This window comes from Coenobita brevimanus, chromosome 33 (genome assembly GCF_032717465.1).
Source record: "Coenobita brevimanus isolate Jiangsu-jjx chromosome 33, ASM3271746v2, whole genome shotgun sequence".
NCBI classification, from domain to species: Eukaryota; Metazoa; Arthropoda; class Malacostraca; order Decapoda; family Coenobitidae; genus Coenobita; species Coenobita brevimanus.
The window spans coordinates 10,955,650-10,968,972 of NC_136986.1; the positions used below are offsets into that span (position 1 = coordinate 10,955,650).

Here is a 13,323-nt window from a genome sequence, read left to right on the forward strand (position 1 = left end):
TCTCTGGCCCTTGGTTTGGGCGTGACTGAAGGGCAAACGAACATAAAAACAAACATACAAAGAATGCAGAGAGAGAGAGAGAAACAAACTCTCATCTCTTTGCTGTCCAGCTCTCTAATGCAAGCGTTAACCGTTACCCTCAGTCCTTCATTTATGCAACAGGTCAACTCTGGAGCTGTCTCCCTCTGTCTGTATTTCCTACTTCCTATGATCTCCAGTCTTTCAAACGCAGTGTTTCCAGGCATCTCGAAATGTATAGAGAGAGAGAGAGAGAGAGAGAGGATTTACAGAGCATGATTCCGGAGACGTGTACGGGCTCGAGGCGAATCCCTCTAGCAGCTGGCTCATGACCTGGAGAGTATGGCATGCAAGGTGTACCCTGGGGCAGCACCTAACCTGTTGGCTATTCTTGATTATGCAGAGTTGGAAGTGCAAGTGACGCAGGCACACCCCAGAAGCACGTAAGAAGCACTAGCCACGGGACTAGAATTTGAGTCCTATGTCAGGTCCAGTACATCCACTTTTCAGGCCAGTCGTAGTGCATGATTCAAGGCTTTAGGGGCAGGTACGAGAAGCGGAAAATTTTGAAGGGAGTTGCTGGTGCTGTAAAAAGCAGAGGACTGCTACAAGTGGAAGAGGGAACGGAAGACCAGAGGAGGTTGCTGGTTCTGGAGGAAGCCAGGACACAGAAAGGACGATTGTTACAAATGGAAAAAGGTGCAAGAACAGAGTAGTGCAAAGAAATCTACAAGTGTAAAAAAAGTATGTTGGATATGCAGTAAGGTGGGACACCAGTTCTGAGTGTCCGACGAAGAAAAAGGAGGATAAGAAAAAGGCTGGAGAAGACCAGAAAAAAGTGGAAAACTAGTGGAGGCTGGTGTTATGGGGCAACCACCAGCTGTTTTTTTCCAAGTAGCCCCACCGCCGAGAAAATGCAAAAGAACCGCAATCGACAGTGTGCGAATAGACGGAAGAATAGACAGAAAGAAGCGTTCCCTGGTGATTGCTTTGGCCTCAGAGAAGATTTTTGTGAGGCCTTATGTGTTACATCATCAATATCTGTCTGAGTCATCAGAACAACTGGGTGGCATAACTGGGCACCGTGCTGAACTGAGGGGAACCCTGGACGTCCTGATTAAAGTGGCTGGGCAAGAGGCCATGCTTCCAGGCTATGTAGCCGAGATGGAGGATCCTTGCCTTCTTGGTCTGGACTATCTTGTGTCCGTTGGATGTGAGCTGACTTCTGTTTCATGAAGCTGAAAGTCCGAGGAATGTTGGTTCCTGTCACTGCAGTAAGACATAACAGTTCTGGTGGTGAGGTGAGGGCACTCCACATCATAGTCATACCTCCAAGGTCAGAACTACCGCTTCAGTGTAAGGTGAGTGGCTCTTTTGACAGCTGTCCTGAGGAAGCGGAGCCTGATATACAGTGCAAGACAAAGGCCGAGTGATGGTGGGGAAAACTTTGGTGGAAACAGGTGCAGGTGAAGTGCTGGTTGTGGTGGCCAATTTCTTCCGTGAGCCACAGAAGATCAAGGAGGAAGAAAATCTGGGACTGTGCCAAGCGGTTGTCCCTGAATGGCATCAGAGGATGGCCTGTAAGAGAAGTGTTGTCAAAGAAGATGAGTATCTGCCAGACCACTTACAAGACCTATTTTCAAGGAGTTGCCAATGCCTGGATGGCTCACAAATGCTGAAGTTGAGGCAGCTGCTGACGAAGTTTGCTAATGTCTTCTCCAGCAGAGACCTAGACCTGGGTTGCACTGATCTGGTGGAGCATAATATAGACACCAGGCATCACGACCTGATTAAACAACCAGCATGGAGGATGGCGCCAGCCCAACAGCAAGAAAGGGAGAAGGTGATGGAGAATTTCCAAAGTCAAGGAGTGATTGAAAAGTCCAGCAGTCCTTGGGTATCAGCAGTGATTCTGGTAAGGGAAAAGGATGACTCAGTAAGGTGCTGTGTAGACTATCGAGCCCTGAATGATGTGACAGTGAAGGACGCATACCAGTTGCCAAGAACTGATTACACCTAGGATACTCTGTCAGGTGTCAAGTGGTTCTCCATCCTAGACATGAAGGCAGGATATCATCAGGTCAAGGTTGCAGAGACGTACAAGTACAAAACAGCCTTTTCATACGGGCTGGGTTTATGCAGTTTAGGGTAATGCCTTTAGGCCTATGCAATACCCCAGCTACTTTTGACCGTCTAATGGATTGCGTACTGGAACACCTGCACTGTCAGACGGCCCTCATCCATCTGGACGATGTAATTGTGTACGGACGGACTTTCGACCAGGAATTGGAGAGGTTGTCAGAGGTGTTCAACAGGATCCGAGCACTGCACCTCAAGCTGAGCCCCAAGAAGTGCCACTTGTTCCAGAAGGAAGTGAAGTATCTGGGACACATTGTAGGCGAGGGCAGCATCTGTATTGATCCAGAGAAGGTGGCAGCTGTAAAAAACTTGCCAGTTCCAACTTGTGTGAACTAGATACGAAATTTCCTGGGCTAGTGAACTTACTATCAGCATTTTGTCAAGGACTTTGCAACAATAGCTGCACCTTTGCACAAACAGCTGGGAAAGAGGCAGAAGTTTATATGGACTGCAATGACTCAGAAAGCCTTCGACAAACTCAAGCAATATTTGGTAAGCTCTTCAGTACTGCCGTACCCTGATCAGAGTCCGCCATTTATCTTGGACTGTGACACGAGACGATGGTATTGGTGGAGTCCTGTCACACAAGAAGAATGAGAAGGCATAATGTGGTGGCATATTACAGCAAGAAGCTCAGCCCACCAGAGTGGAACTACTGTGTGACCCATAAGGAGCTCACTGCAGTGATGAAGAGCCTTGATTTCTTCCATCTCTACTTGTATGGGTCCTACTTCATCATCAGGACAGGCCATGCGGCACTCAAGTGGCAGAAGACGTTAAAAAATCCAGGACAACTGGCATGCTGGCTCGGGATGCTGGACCAGCACAATTGTGAATTGCAGCACAGTCTTGGGAGGATACATGGCAATGCTGACAGCCTGAGTCATCAGCCTTGTGACCCAGAGTACCGGCAGTGTAGTAAAAAAGATCACTGGAAGAAATGCACCCGTACCACAGTGACAAGGCCAGCGTCAGAAGTAGAAGTCCTGAATAGGATGCAGATGGAGGATGCAGATTTACAAGTAGCGGTAGAGTGGCTGCAGCAGAGTACAGTGCAACCATCTTGAAAAGAGATTTCTAGATTCAGCCCTGTGACCAAGAGCTACTGGAGTCAGTGGGACCTTCATCGTCTGAAGAATGAACTACTGGAGCGTCAGTGGGAGTCACCCGATGGCCTCAGCAAGAACTGGCAACTGGTGGTTCTAATGAAACTGAGGTCTGGGATCTTGAGTGAATAACCAGATCACTAATGGGCAACCAGGAGTGAAGGAAACTCTTAAGTCGGCTACGACAGAGGTTCTACTGGACTGGAATGGGTCAGGATGTTGAAGAGTGGTGTTGGGCCTGTGATGTATCTTGTGCCATGAAGTGACCCATGAAATGTGGTTATACCCCTCTCCAGCTGTTCCAAATGGGTGCATCGATGAAATGAGTAACTGGGAACACTGGTGGACCTCTGCCTCTCACTGAAAGAGGAAACTGATATATATGTGTCGCCATGAGCTACTTCACAAAGTGGCCAAAAGCCTATGCCATCCCTGACCATGAGGCGGCAACTGTTGCTCAGTTGTTGGTTGACCACTTCTATTATTTTGTGATGCCACAAGAGCTACATTCAGACCAGGGTAGAAAATTCGAGTCTGCTGTGTTTCGTGAGTGCTGCAAGTTACTGGGAATCAAAAAGACCAGGATAACCCCACTAAGACCACAGTCAGATGGGATGGTGGAGAAATTCAACTGGACCCTGCAACAAGAACTGGCCAAGCACTGTGTAGAGGGACAAACAGAATGGGACCAGAAATTACCTGCGCTGCAAATGGCATATCGGTCTGTATCCCATGAATCTACTGGCTACACACATGCAAAACTGATGTTGGGCCATGAGTTACGCTTACCCATTGACTTGTTAATGGGAAGATCTCCTGGTGAGGAGCTGCCTACAGACACCTGCAGCTCTGCGAATCATGTACAGGAAAGGCTGGCTGAGGTATATCACGTAGTGTGAGGAGCCCTTAAGTTTTCAGGAGAGGCGATGAAGTGGAAGTATAATGCCAAGGCAAAAGAGGTGAGCTTGAAGGATGGTGACCAAGTTTCGATATACAATTGTCAGCATAAGAAGGGACAGTCACTGACGCTGCAAAACCAATGGGACGGGCCTTTCACTGTGTTAGGTCGCCTGTCAGACATAATGTACTGGTTTCAGGTAGGGAGAAAATCTCGCCCAAATGTGGTACACGAGAATCGTCTGTGGCAGTACCATGGGCCAGGACAGAGTAGCTGGGAAGTCTCTGAGGAATTATGCTTACCCATAGCTGAAGATGTTGAGAAGGACCAATTAGCTGAAGTACAAGAAGATGGAGACAGTTTCCTCAGGGAAGAAATGCATCAGGAAGGGGACCAAGACCTTCCAGGAGTGACTGTGGAGGAACAGGGATGTCATCAGAAGTGGCATAGGAGAAGACCTAATAAGTTGAAGGATTATTCTGTGTGTAATTAATTGTTTACTTTGAATCAAAGATTGTTTGTATCCATTGTGTAGTTTTGTTGGGACGACAAAAGAACTAGGGAGGGGGGAGGGGGGAGAAGCAGGATTTTCTAGAAGCTGCTTACTGTTTCTCGTAGTTTTGTTGCAAGTCATAGTTGCTAGTTAGCCTGCTGTTTGTGAGTGTACTTGTAGATAATTTGCAAGTTGTACATTAATTTTTATGTTCTTTTTCTCAGTAATGTTTTATTTACATGGTTGTTTGTTAAATTATGTAGTTTAAGTTTGTTTGCTAAATAATTTAAAGTTCTAGGCAATGTAAGAAAACTCTGGCATGTTTTGGATGTCTCCGAGTCGGTAACTGTCGTACCCGTTGCTCTGTCGAGAATACACAAGAACTGTGGAGAAGTGTAGAACACTCTAGAATATAGGAAGCTTATATATGGATGGGGAAGAGACTAGAGCAGGCTCATTCAGTTTCAGTTCTGGTTGAGTATAGTTCAGTGTCAGTGCAGTGCAGTGCAGTTTGTATATTTTCGGTACTTGTGAAAGCAGTGAAGTCTTGTTAGCAAACAGTGATGTGTTATTACAGTTTGTGTATGTTTGGTGCTTTTGAAAATAGTGAAGTAGGAAAGCATTAAGTGTAATTATTTGGAAAATAAAGGCAGTGAACTGAAGAACCCAGTGCTTATTTACAACGCCTCAGCTGGTCTTGTTGCACACTGAAAGGTTGCCTCTAGGAAGAACAACTCATTGGGCAACGTCCTACCTATACTGTACTACTTCTGTTGGAGCCTGTGGCAGTGTGGGACGGGGATATAACAATAATGTATTTAACAAATAATTTATATTTTTCGCTTGAGTAACTTATTATTCGTAAGCTGACCACAACACGTTCATTCTGGCCTTACAAGATCATTGACCCATTTAATTCAATCTGTGACCAAACATAGTTGGAATGGAGGGCTGAATTGACAAAAAACTAAGAAACCCACACCAGCCTCATAACTAATACTCATAACACTTAATGTAACCACGACTCTAAGTTATCTGTACGAGAGTTGCTTAGTTCCGCCAGATGAAAACAGTACGTATTAAGTAATATTAAATAATACATTTTCTTGTTACAGCAAATATATGCGAGACGCGGGAATGTGAGATATGTGTCATGGACCTGACTGCACTATACTTCACAAACAATACTGCACTGAGAGGTAAGACAGTCGCACCCTTCGATACATTGTACTTTACCCAACGTAACTGCCTGCAGATTTTCCTTATAATTATAGCATACTTAACGCAGCTGAATGGCAGGATATGACAGTGCCGAGACCTAACACATTATCCACAACACCTCTTTGTGACAAGCACCATATTCTAGTGTTAATTTATCTTTACAGCTCGACATTAATGGTTAGGAGATGGTAAGTTAAAGCTAAGACAAAGTGGACCGAGTATAATAAAGTATTGATATTGCAGGTTATGTCCATTGCTCTTTCCCTATTGATTTATAATGAAGTATTGATATTGCAGGTTATGTCCATTGCTCCTTCCCTATTGATTTATAATGATGTATTGATATTGCAGGTTATGTCCATTGCTCCTTCCCTATTGATATATAATGAAGTATTGATATTGCAGGTTATGTCCATTGCTCCTTCCCTATTGATTTATAATGAAGTATTGATATTGCAGGTTATGTCCATTGCTCCTTCCCTATTGATTTATAATGAAGTATTGATATTGCAGGTTATGTCCATTGCTCCTTCCCTATTGATTTATAATGAAGTATTGATATTGCAGGTTATGTCCATTGCTCCTTCCCTATTGATTTATAATGAAGTATTGATATTGCAGGTTATGTCCATTGCTCCTTCCCTATTGATTTATAATGAAGTATTGATATTGCAGGTTATGTCCATTGCTCCTTCCCTATTGATATATAATGAAGTATTGATATTGCAGGTTATGTCCATTGCTCCTTCCCTATTGATATATAATGAAGTATTGATATTGCAGGTTATGTCCATTGCTCCTTCCCTATTGATTTTGCTTCCTCTCATCATCTTTCTCAATTCTCCTCTTCCCGCATCTCATGCCATCCATCATTCTATCATTGCCTATAGATGGAAGGGCAATTGGAACAGAGGAGACCAATATTACCCAAGTAGCAATGTTTATAATGCTATTTTAACTTTAAATTTATTTTTAAGCCCATTTCAGGTAGCTCAGAGGTAGGAAAAGGCAATATTATGGTTCTGCATTCATTTCACAGCACTTCTTTATGACTTTCCAGTTTCTAGCATTAGTATAACATAACTCAATATTCAAGATGGATGAGTGGTAATTTTAGGCCAGGTTAGAGTAAAAGGAGTATAGGAATGGCATTGCCGTAAGAGTGGAACCACCTTTACTTTCGATAGTGTAAGAACCCTGTTATTTCTCCCAGCATGCACGCGGTTCAGCCTTGCGGTTCCATGACGTATCTAATTTTATTCCTGAGGGGAGGTGGTGGCCGAGTCGGTAGAGGAGGGTCTGCTGCCCCAACGGACGAGAGTTCTAGTCCCGGCTGAGGCTGGGAACAGTTTACGGATCCGAATTTCGTTAAATCATACTTTACTATCCTACCATAAAATTCGCCGACATGTCAGGAAAACATCCCCATTAATACTAGTTCACCAGATATGTCTGAGACAGCCCTAGTATGTATTAAATATGGACGGTGAGTGTTAGCGCTGATGCGGTGACAGGCAGTGATGCATGAGACGTAAGAGGACTGCCGGGACTTAGGAAATGGGCTTTTAAACCTATGCCCAGAGCTGAACACATAAAAATATGGATCCCTCTTGTACCAAAAGGGTCAATGAACGCTACATCTAATTCTGTCCTGTTCGAAAAGCCTCTCCTAAACTGAGTACATCGTGTGAAAGTATCAAGAATATATCATGAACCATGGCAGTGGTTCATAATAGGCATCGCCCAGGAATCTGCTGAAAACCCTAATAGAACAGTCACTTAAAATCCAACTTAGAAAGCAAAACTATTCTTGAAACAACATCCAGAGGGTTCCTTTTCAATAGTTTAGGCCAGCCAAGCATTGATAATGTGGAAAAAAAGTGTTATAAGAAAGTTCCGTACATTCAAAATTTCCCAGTTTCTTCATATTATTATTAATCATATTATTTCACAGGGCTACAAGAAAATCTGTTTGGTGTTTCTGGATAAAAACTAGCCAGTCGTACTTAATGGGTCACTGCACGTGTACAAGACATATTTTAAAACACCTAATGGAAAGATGATCAGCCACCTTCCGGATACATAGATTTCTCTACGCCATTTCAATCACGTGAGAAGCCATTCAAGTACGGAATTTCCGTCAAGTATCAATAGTGCATCACAAGCAGCGTTACTATATTAAATTTTATATTGTACAACGTTATTACTAAGTGAAAAACTCTAGCTAGTAGATTACTTTCGCGGGCAATGAAGCATAATTGTGGGAAAGGGTCTTTGCATATTTAACACTCACCGGTGCGCTTTTACACAATTACATTAATTTTTGACTCAAGGCTTTATTTTTATTTTTTAGTTCATCCCTGAAGTCCCAGCAGGCTTGTGTTTAGACGTCACGTGAGACAACTGAAAAGCTCGGGTTTGTGTTTTGCATTCTAACTGGAAGTGATTACGTTGTGATATCGTGACCATTCCTTAAAGCAGACTAACACCAAACTTGGATCAGTTTTTTCAACGTTATTGGAATTCATCGTGACAGTAACCATCTCACGAATCAACTGAAGGGGGGCACAGAGGAGGGGGAAGAGGAAGAGATGGAGGAGGGGGAAGAGGAAGAGACAGAGAAAAGGGACGAAGAGAGCGTGGGGGAGGCAAAAGAAGCGTTCCTTACATCAATTATTACGGTATCTAATATAGTGATGTTGCATGTTCAATTTGACCAAAAAAAAACAAAAAATACCCACTATTATGCAAAATAGTTGTGCAAGGCACACAACAGCGGGTTTTGATTTTGTCTTGTAGTCAGTTTGAATATATGGCATTCCAGATTTTACCCAATGCAACTTCTTAAAAATCATTTTTGTTTTATCATTTTGCAAAATATAAGATTCTGAAACAATCAATGTCCACTCGAAGAGGCCTCACAACTATAGTAAACAAAATGAAGACCAGAATTTGAAATAACAACCAACAATCATTGTGTGCCAAGTCACAGCACCACAACAATGAAAATTAGTAGAAAATGCCAAATGTTTAGTGCTATAACATAAAAGCTTTATTGGTAACTGAAACGCAAGAATTTTGATTGTTTAATTCATAAACGGATTATAAAATAAGTAAGCAAACTAGGTAAGTAAAAAAAATGGTATTTTAAAAATGGGGAATTGGGAACGCTAAAAATAGTAAACAAACAAGGAAGGATCGCTGGAGAGAATGCAAAACCAGCAGGGATTCAATTAACGTTGACAATGTAAACCCACAAATCCCTTTTGACTCTTTACAATCTGTTAAAACCACAGTCAAAAGGAATTTGTGCGTTTACATTGTCAACATTACTTGAATCCTTGCTGGTTTTGCATGCTCTCCAGCGATCCTTCCATGTTTGTTTACTGTCTTTAGCGATCCCTATTCTCCATTTTAAAAATACTAATTTGTAATTTACCTAGTGAAAATACGTCATCGGAGTTTAGAGATTCAGCCTTGTGGATTCACTCCATTAGCTTTACACTCAAGGCATGTTTTTCACTTTCTTCTCTGACATATTCTATGAACGAGAATCATCTATGGCCAGAGGAACATGGTAACAACATAGGAGTAAAGTATGAAAATGCATTTTTTTTTTTTTTTTTTGCAGATAATGGAATTGTTTTGTCAGTTTAGCTTTCTTACCTTCAATTATTTGCAAATATATTTTCAAAATATTTTCAGATTCAGATATGTTTTTCTTATCTATATTTTTCCCATTCAGTCACTGGACGTCTTTTTTCATTCTATTTTGACCAACTCCTGACTATTTTAGTCAGCTCAGGATGGACTCTTTACATTGCAGGGGTTAGAAACAGCATCAGTGCAGACATTCAGGACGAGAGGCCTTTCCTAAGTATAATAAATTTATTTCAAGGTTGGGAGAGTTTTAAAAAAGAGTCACCTGAATTTAGTGAGCTAAATATTGACTTTGCGGTAAAACATAACTATTAAAACTGTGCACTGAAGTCGAACTGTTTGTAATTAGCTGAGCAACCAAACAGCTTTATCCTGCTATGCTTTATTCTGGAATTTTTGCTCATAAGACCAGACCAGTTTGTGATATCCACATTTCTATCCAACTGTGTGTCATTCTGATATTTTTGCATGTAAGACCAGACAGCTTTGTGATATCCACATTTCCATCCTAATGTGCCTCATTCTGAAATTCAACTTGATGATGCTTTGGTACACAATTGCTCACTTTGCTCATTTCACAGGCTTCTTTAGCCAAAATACTTTGTGTATTACTTCCATCTTTTGGCCCTGTGTTTCTCAAACTTTTCATTTCACTACCCACTTGTGAGGATCTTAACATCCCTCCTTCAATTTTGTCTCAGGCCCCTCACAAATGATTATGAAAAAAAAAAAGTGTTTTGGTCCTCTCCATTTATTTTAATGCTTACAACTCTCAGTCAGAATGCATATTTGTTAAATATCGATGGGATGGGTGACACCGTTTGCTTTTAGTAAGTAGACTGATTCGAGGTTGAGCCACTGACAATGCACATTTCATATCTGGGGCCACATCCAATCGGTATTGGATTTTACATTTTATGTGCAGAAGGGAAGAAAAAACAGATTCACATACATATGTTGTGGAAAATGGCAAGTGGATGTTAAGTGCGATTTCACAGACACACTGATTTGCTACTTATACTAGCCCGTTATGGGTCCCCTAACATCTTGCCATGGCCTGCATCGTGCCATAGTTCCCAGTTTGATAACCAGTGGCTTAGCCCAACCACAGCTTTAGCCATTCAGGCAGACATCACGCCACCCTACGCACACTCAGTGTATTAGATGCACGGGGAAGTTTAGGCACAAAAAGCTAAGTGATATACAGCTTGAAAAGAGGTGATGAACCAATTTAGAGTATGTAAACAGCTGCAGGGCAAAGATCATACTGTACCAAGTCAGCCCTTCATGCAATTGCTTCTTTCATTACTGACTCTAAGGATATCCAGGGCGGCATCTGTAATACACTGCATTCGTTCAACAAGTCCTTCAAACTAAAGTGAGTCCCTGGTCATTGTCGTATTTATGGCAATGTGCAGGCTGACTTACTTGCAAAATCGGCTGCAGAACTCGAGGAGACTTGGAACGTCCCTCGTAATTTACAGTCCAGTCTCTCCCTCGAAAATAAAATCAAATATGTCTTCTTTGGCAAGGTAGGTGGACCAGGCTTAATAATCCAACTTGCAAGCCATACCAGGTCGGCTGGAATTCTGCCAAACGACCCAGTCGCTTGAAATAAGTGTTGGCGAGAGCGAGGATAAACTGTACACACCTCACCTATAAGTTGCCATATACTGACACCATTTCCACCACACTGTGACATCTGTAGTGCGGTGTTATCTATCGATTATATCATCCTGCGCTATCGGTGATTTATTTGTGAACGTGTTTCAGTTACAAACTACTGAAGTGCAAAAGGCGTTCTCTTCACCCTTTCCTCCATCCTGGGTGATGGGGATGTATTTATGACTAGTAAATTGGTAGCTTTCTTTAGGGAGACCAGATTGATCAGAATGATGTGACTTTCTTTATTGTTTGATTAGGATTTTTATTCACTGTATATTGGTATATATTGTATAAATTAAATAGCATTGACAGTTGACGTATTTGGAATAGTTCCTGCGTCTAACAGTTCTGCTTTTTACACTGATGTCCCCTATATTAAACCATGTGCCTCGCCTGACAATGCCCAGATGATAAATGAATGTGTTCCATAGAGAAGTTTGGGGTATTTCTGGTTGGTAGTGTTCTGTCGGGCGAAGTGTCTCACTTTTTGTTTATATGTAAATGCTTTCCATCCTTTTTCGTAAGTTCTCTTAATTAGGGTCGACAGCTGACGTATAAGGAATAGTTTCTGACTCCTCTGGTGGCTGAATCGGTAGGAAGGCGGCCTGTGGTCCTAATGGACCCAGGATCCAATCCCGGCTGGGGCAGGGAACAGTTTAAGGATGTGAATTTAATAAAAAGGAGATTTTCATGATCTACCAGATGACCCGCCGACAAGTCATATAAATACCCTCCTCTAATACCAATACACCAGTCCTGTATGAGACAGCCTTAGCATGTATTCAATATGGATGGTGGGTGTTAGCACCGAAGTGGTGGCATGTGGAGATGTAGGAGGATTACTGGGCCTTGGGATAGGTAACTGCCCCCGAGAAATAGGCCATGAAGCCTTTGCCCAGAGTTGGACACACAAAAATAGAGAGCGAGAGAGAGGACGAGTTAGATTCAGCGAACTGGAAAGATTTTTTTTTTTTTTTATGTGAGGAAGAAGGAACCAAAGGCAATGAGCCCGCAATACTGTTCCCTCCAAGAGAAAAAGAAAAACAAAATACAAGAGAGAGCCAAATTCAAGATCCATTCATTCGAGATGCCTGTACACACTGCGTTTGAAAGACTGGAGATCATAGGAAGCAGGAAATACAGACAGAGGGAGACAGTTCCAGAGTTGACCTGTTGCATAAATGAAGGACTGGTAGTAACGGTTGACTCTTGTATTAGAAAGTTGGACAGAAAAGGGGTGAGAGTTTGCTGCTAGACGGATGCTACGCGCCCGTCATAGAAGTGGAGGAATGCATGCAGACAGTTCAGAGGAACAGTGACCATTGAAGTAGCGATAGAAAAGAGATAAAGATGCAACACTCCGGCGAAGAGACAGAGGTTGAAGGGAGTCAGTAAGAGGGGGAGAGTAAATGAGACGAAAAGCCTTTGACTCCACCCTATTGAGAAGAGCTGTATGTGGGGAGCCCCCCCGTACATGAGAGTTGTACTCCACACAGGGGCAGATAAAACCCCTGTATAGAGTCAACAATTGTGCAAGGGTAAAGAAAGAGCGGAGTCGGCTTAGCACACCCAATCGTTTGGGAGCAGATTTTACAAGAGATATAATATGATCTTTCCAAGATAAGTCCCAAGTAAATGAAACCCCAAGCATGTTCAAGGATGATGCAGGATTAAGCTGAATATTATTAAACATTAGTGGGTATACCTGTGGAAGATTTTGTCGGGTTGATAAGTGCAAACACTGAGTCTTTGATGCATTAAAAACAACCAGATTATTTTTACCCCAGTCAGAGATACGAGCCAAGTCAGACATTAGGTGTGCCATAGCCTCATCCCTTGCCTGTTGAAGTAACTGCTGAGATGGACGTTGTGGGAATCGAATGGAAAGGTGAAGGGTGGAGTCATCAGCGTATGAGTGGATAGGGTTAGATGTACAGCTTAGAAGGTCATTGATGAATAAAAGGAAGAGAGTTGGTGATAGGACAGAGCCCTGAGGAACGCCACTGTTAATAGATCTAGGAGAAGAACGATAGCCGTCTACAACAGCGGCTATAGAACGACCAGAAAGGAAGCTAGAGATGAAGGCACAGATAGAAGGATAGAAACCGTAAGAGGGCAGTTTG

At 42.5% G+C, this 13,323-nt stretch overlaps 1 protein-coding gene across 1 annotated transcript in view; it reads left to right on the plus strand.

Annotated features, from left to right (window-relative positions):
* Positions 1–10,699, plus strand: part of LOC145395787 (uncharacterized) — a 30,786-nt gene extending 20,087 nt beyond the window's left edge. The window contains exons 3-4 of the mRNA XM_080269324.1: positions 5,770–5,853; positions 10,560–10,699. Coding sequence (XP_080125450.1) covers positions 5,770–5,853; positions 10,560–10,699 — 224 coding nt within the window. The remainder of the gene's footprint in view (positions 1–5,769; positions 5,854–10,559) is intronic.
* Positions 10,700–13,323: the final 2,624 nt, after the last annotated feature.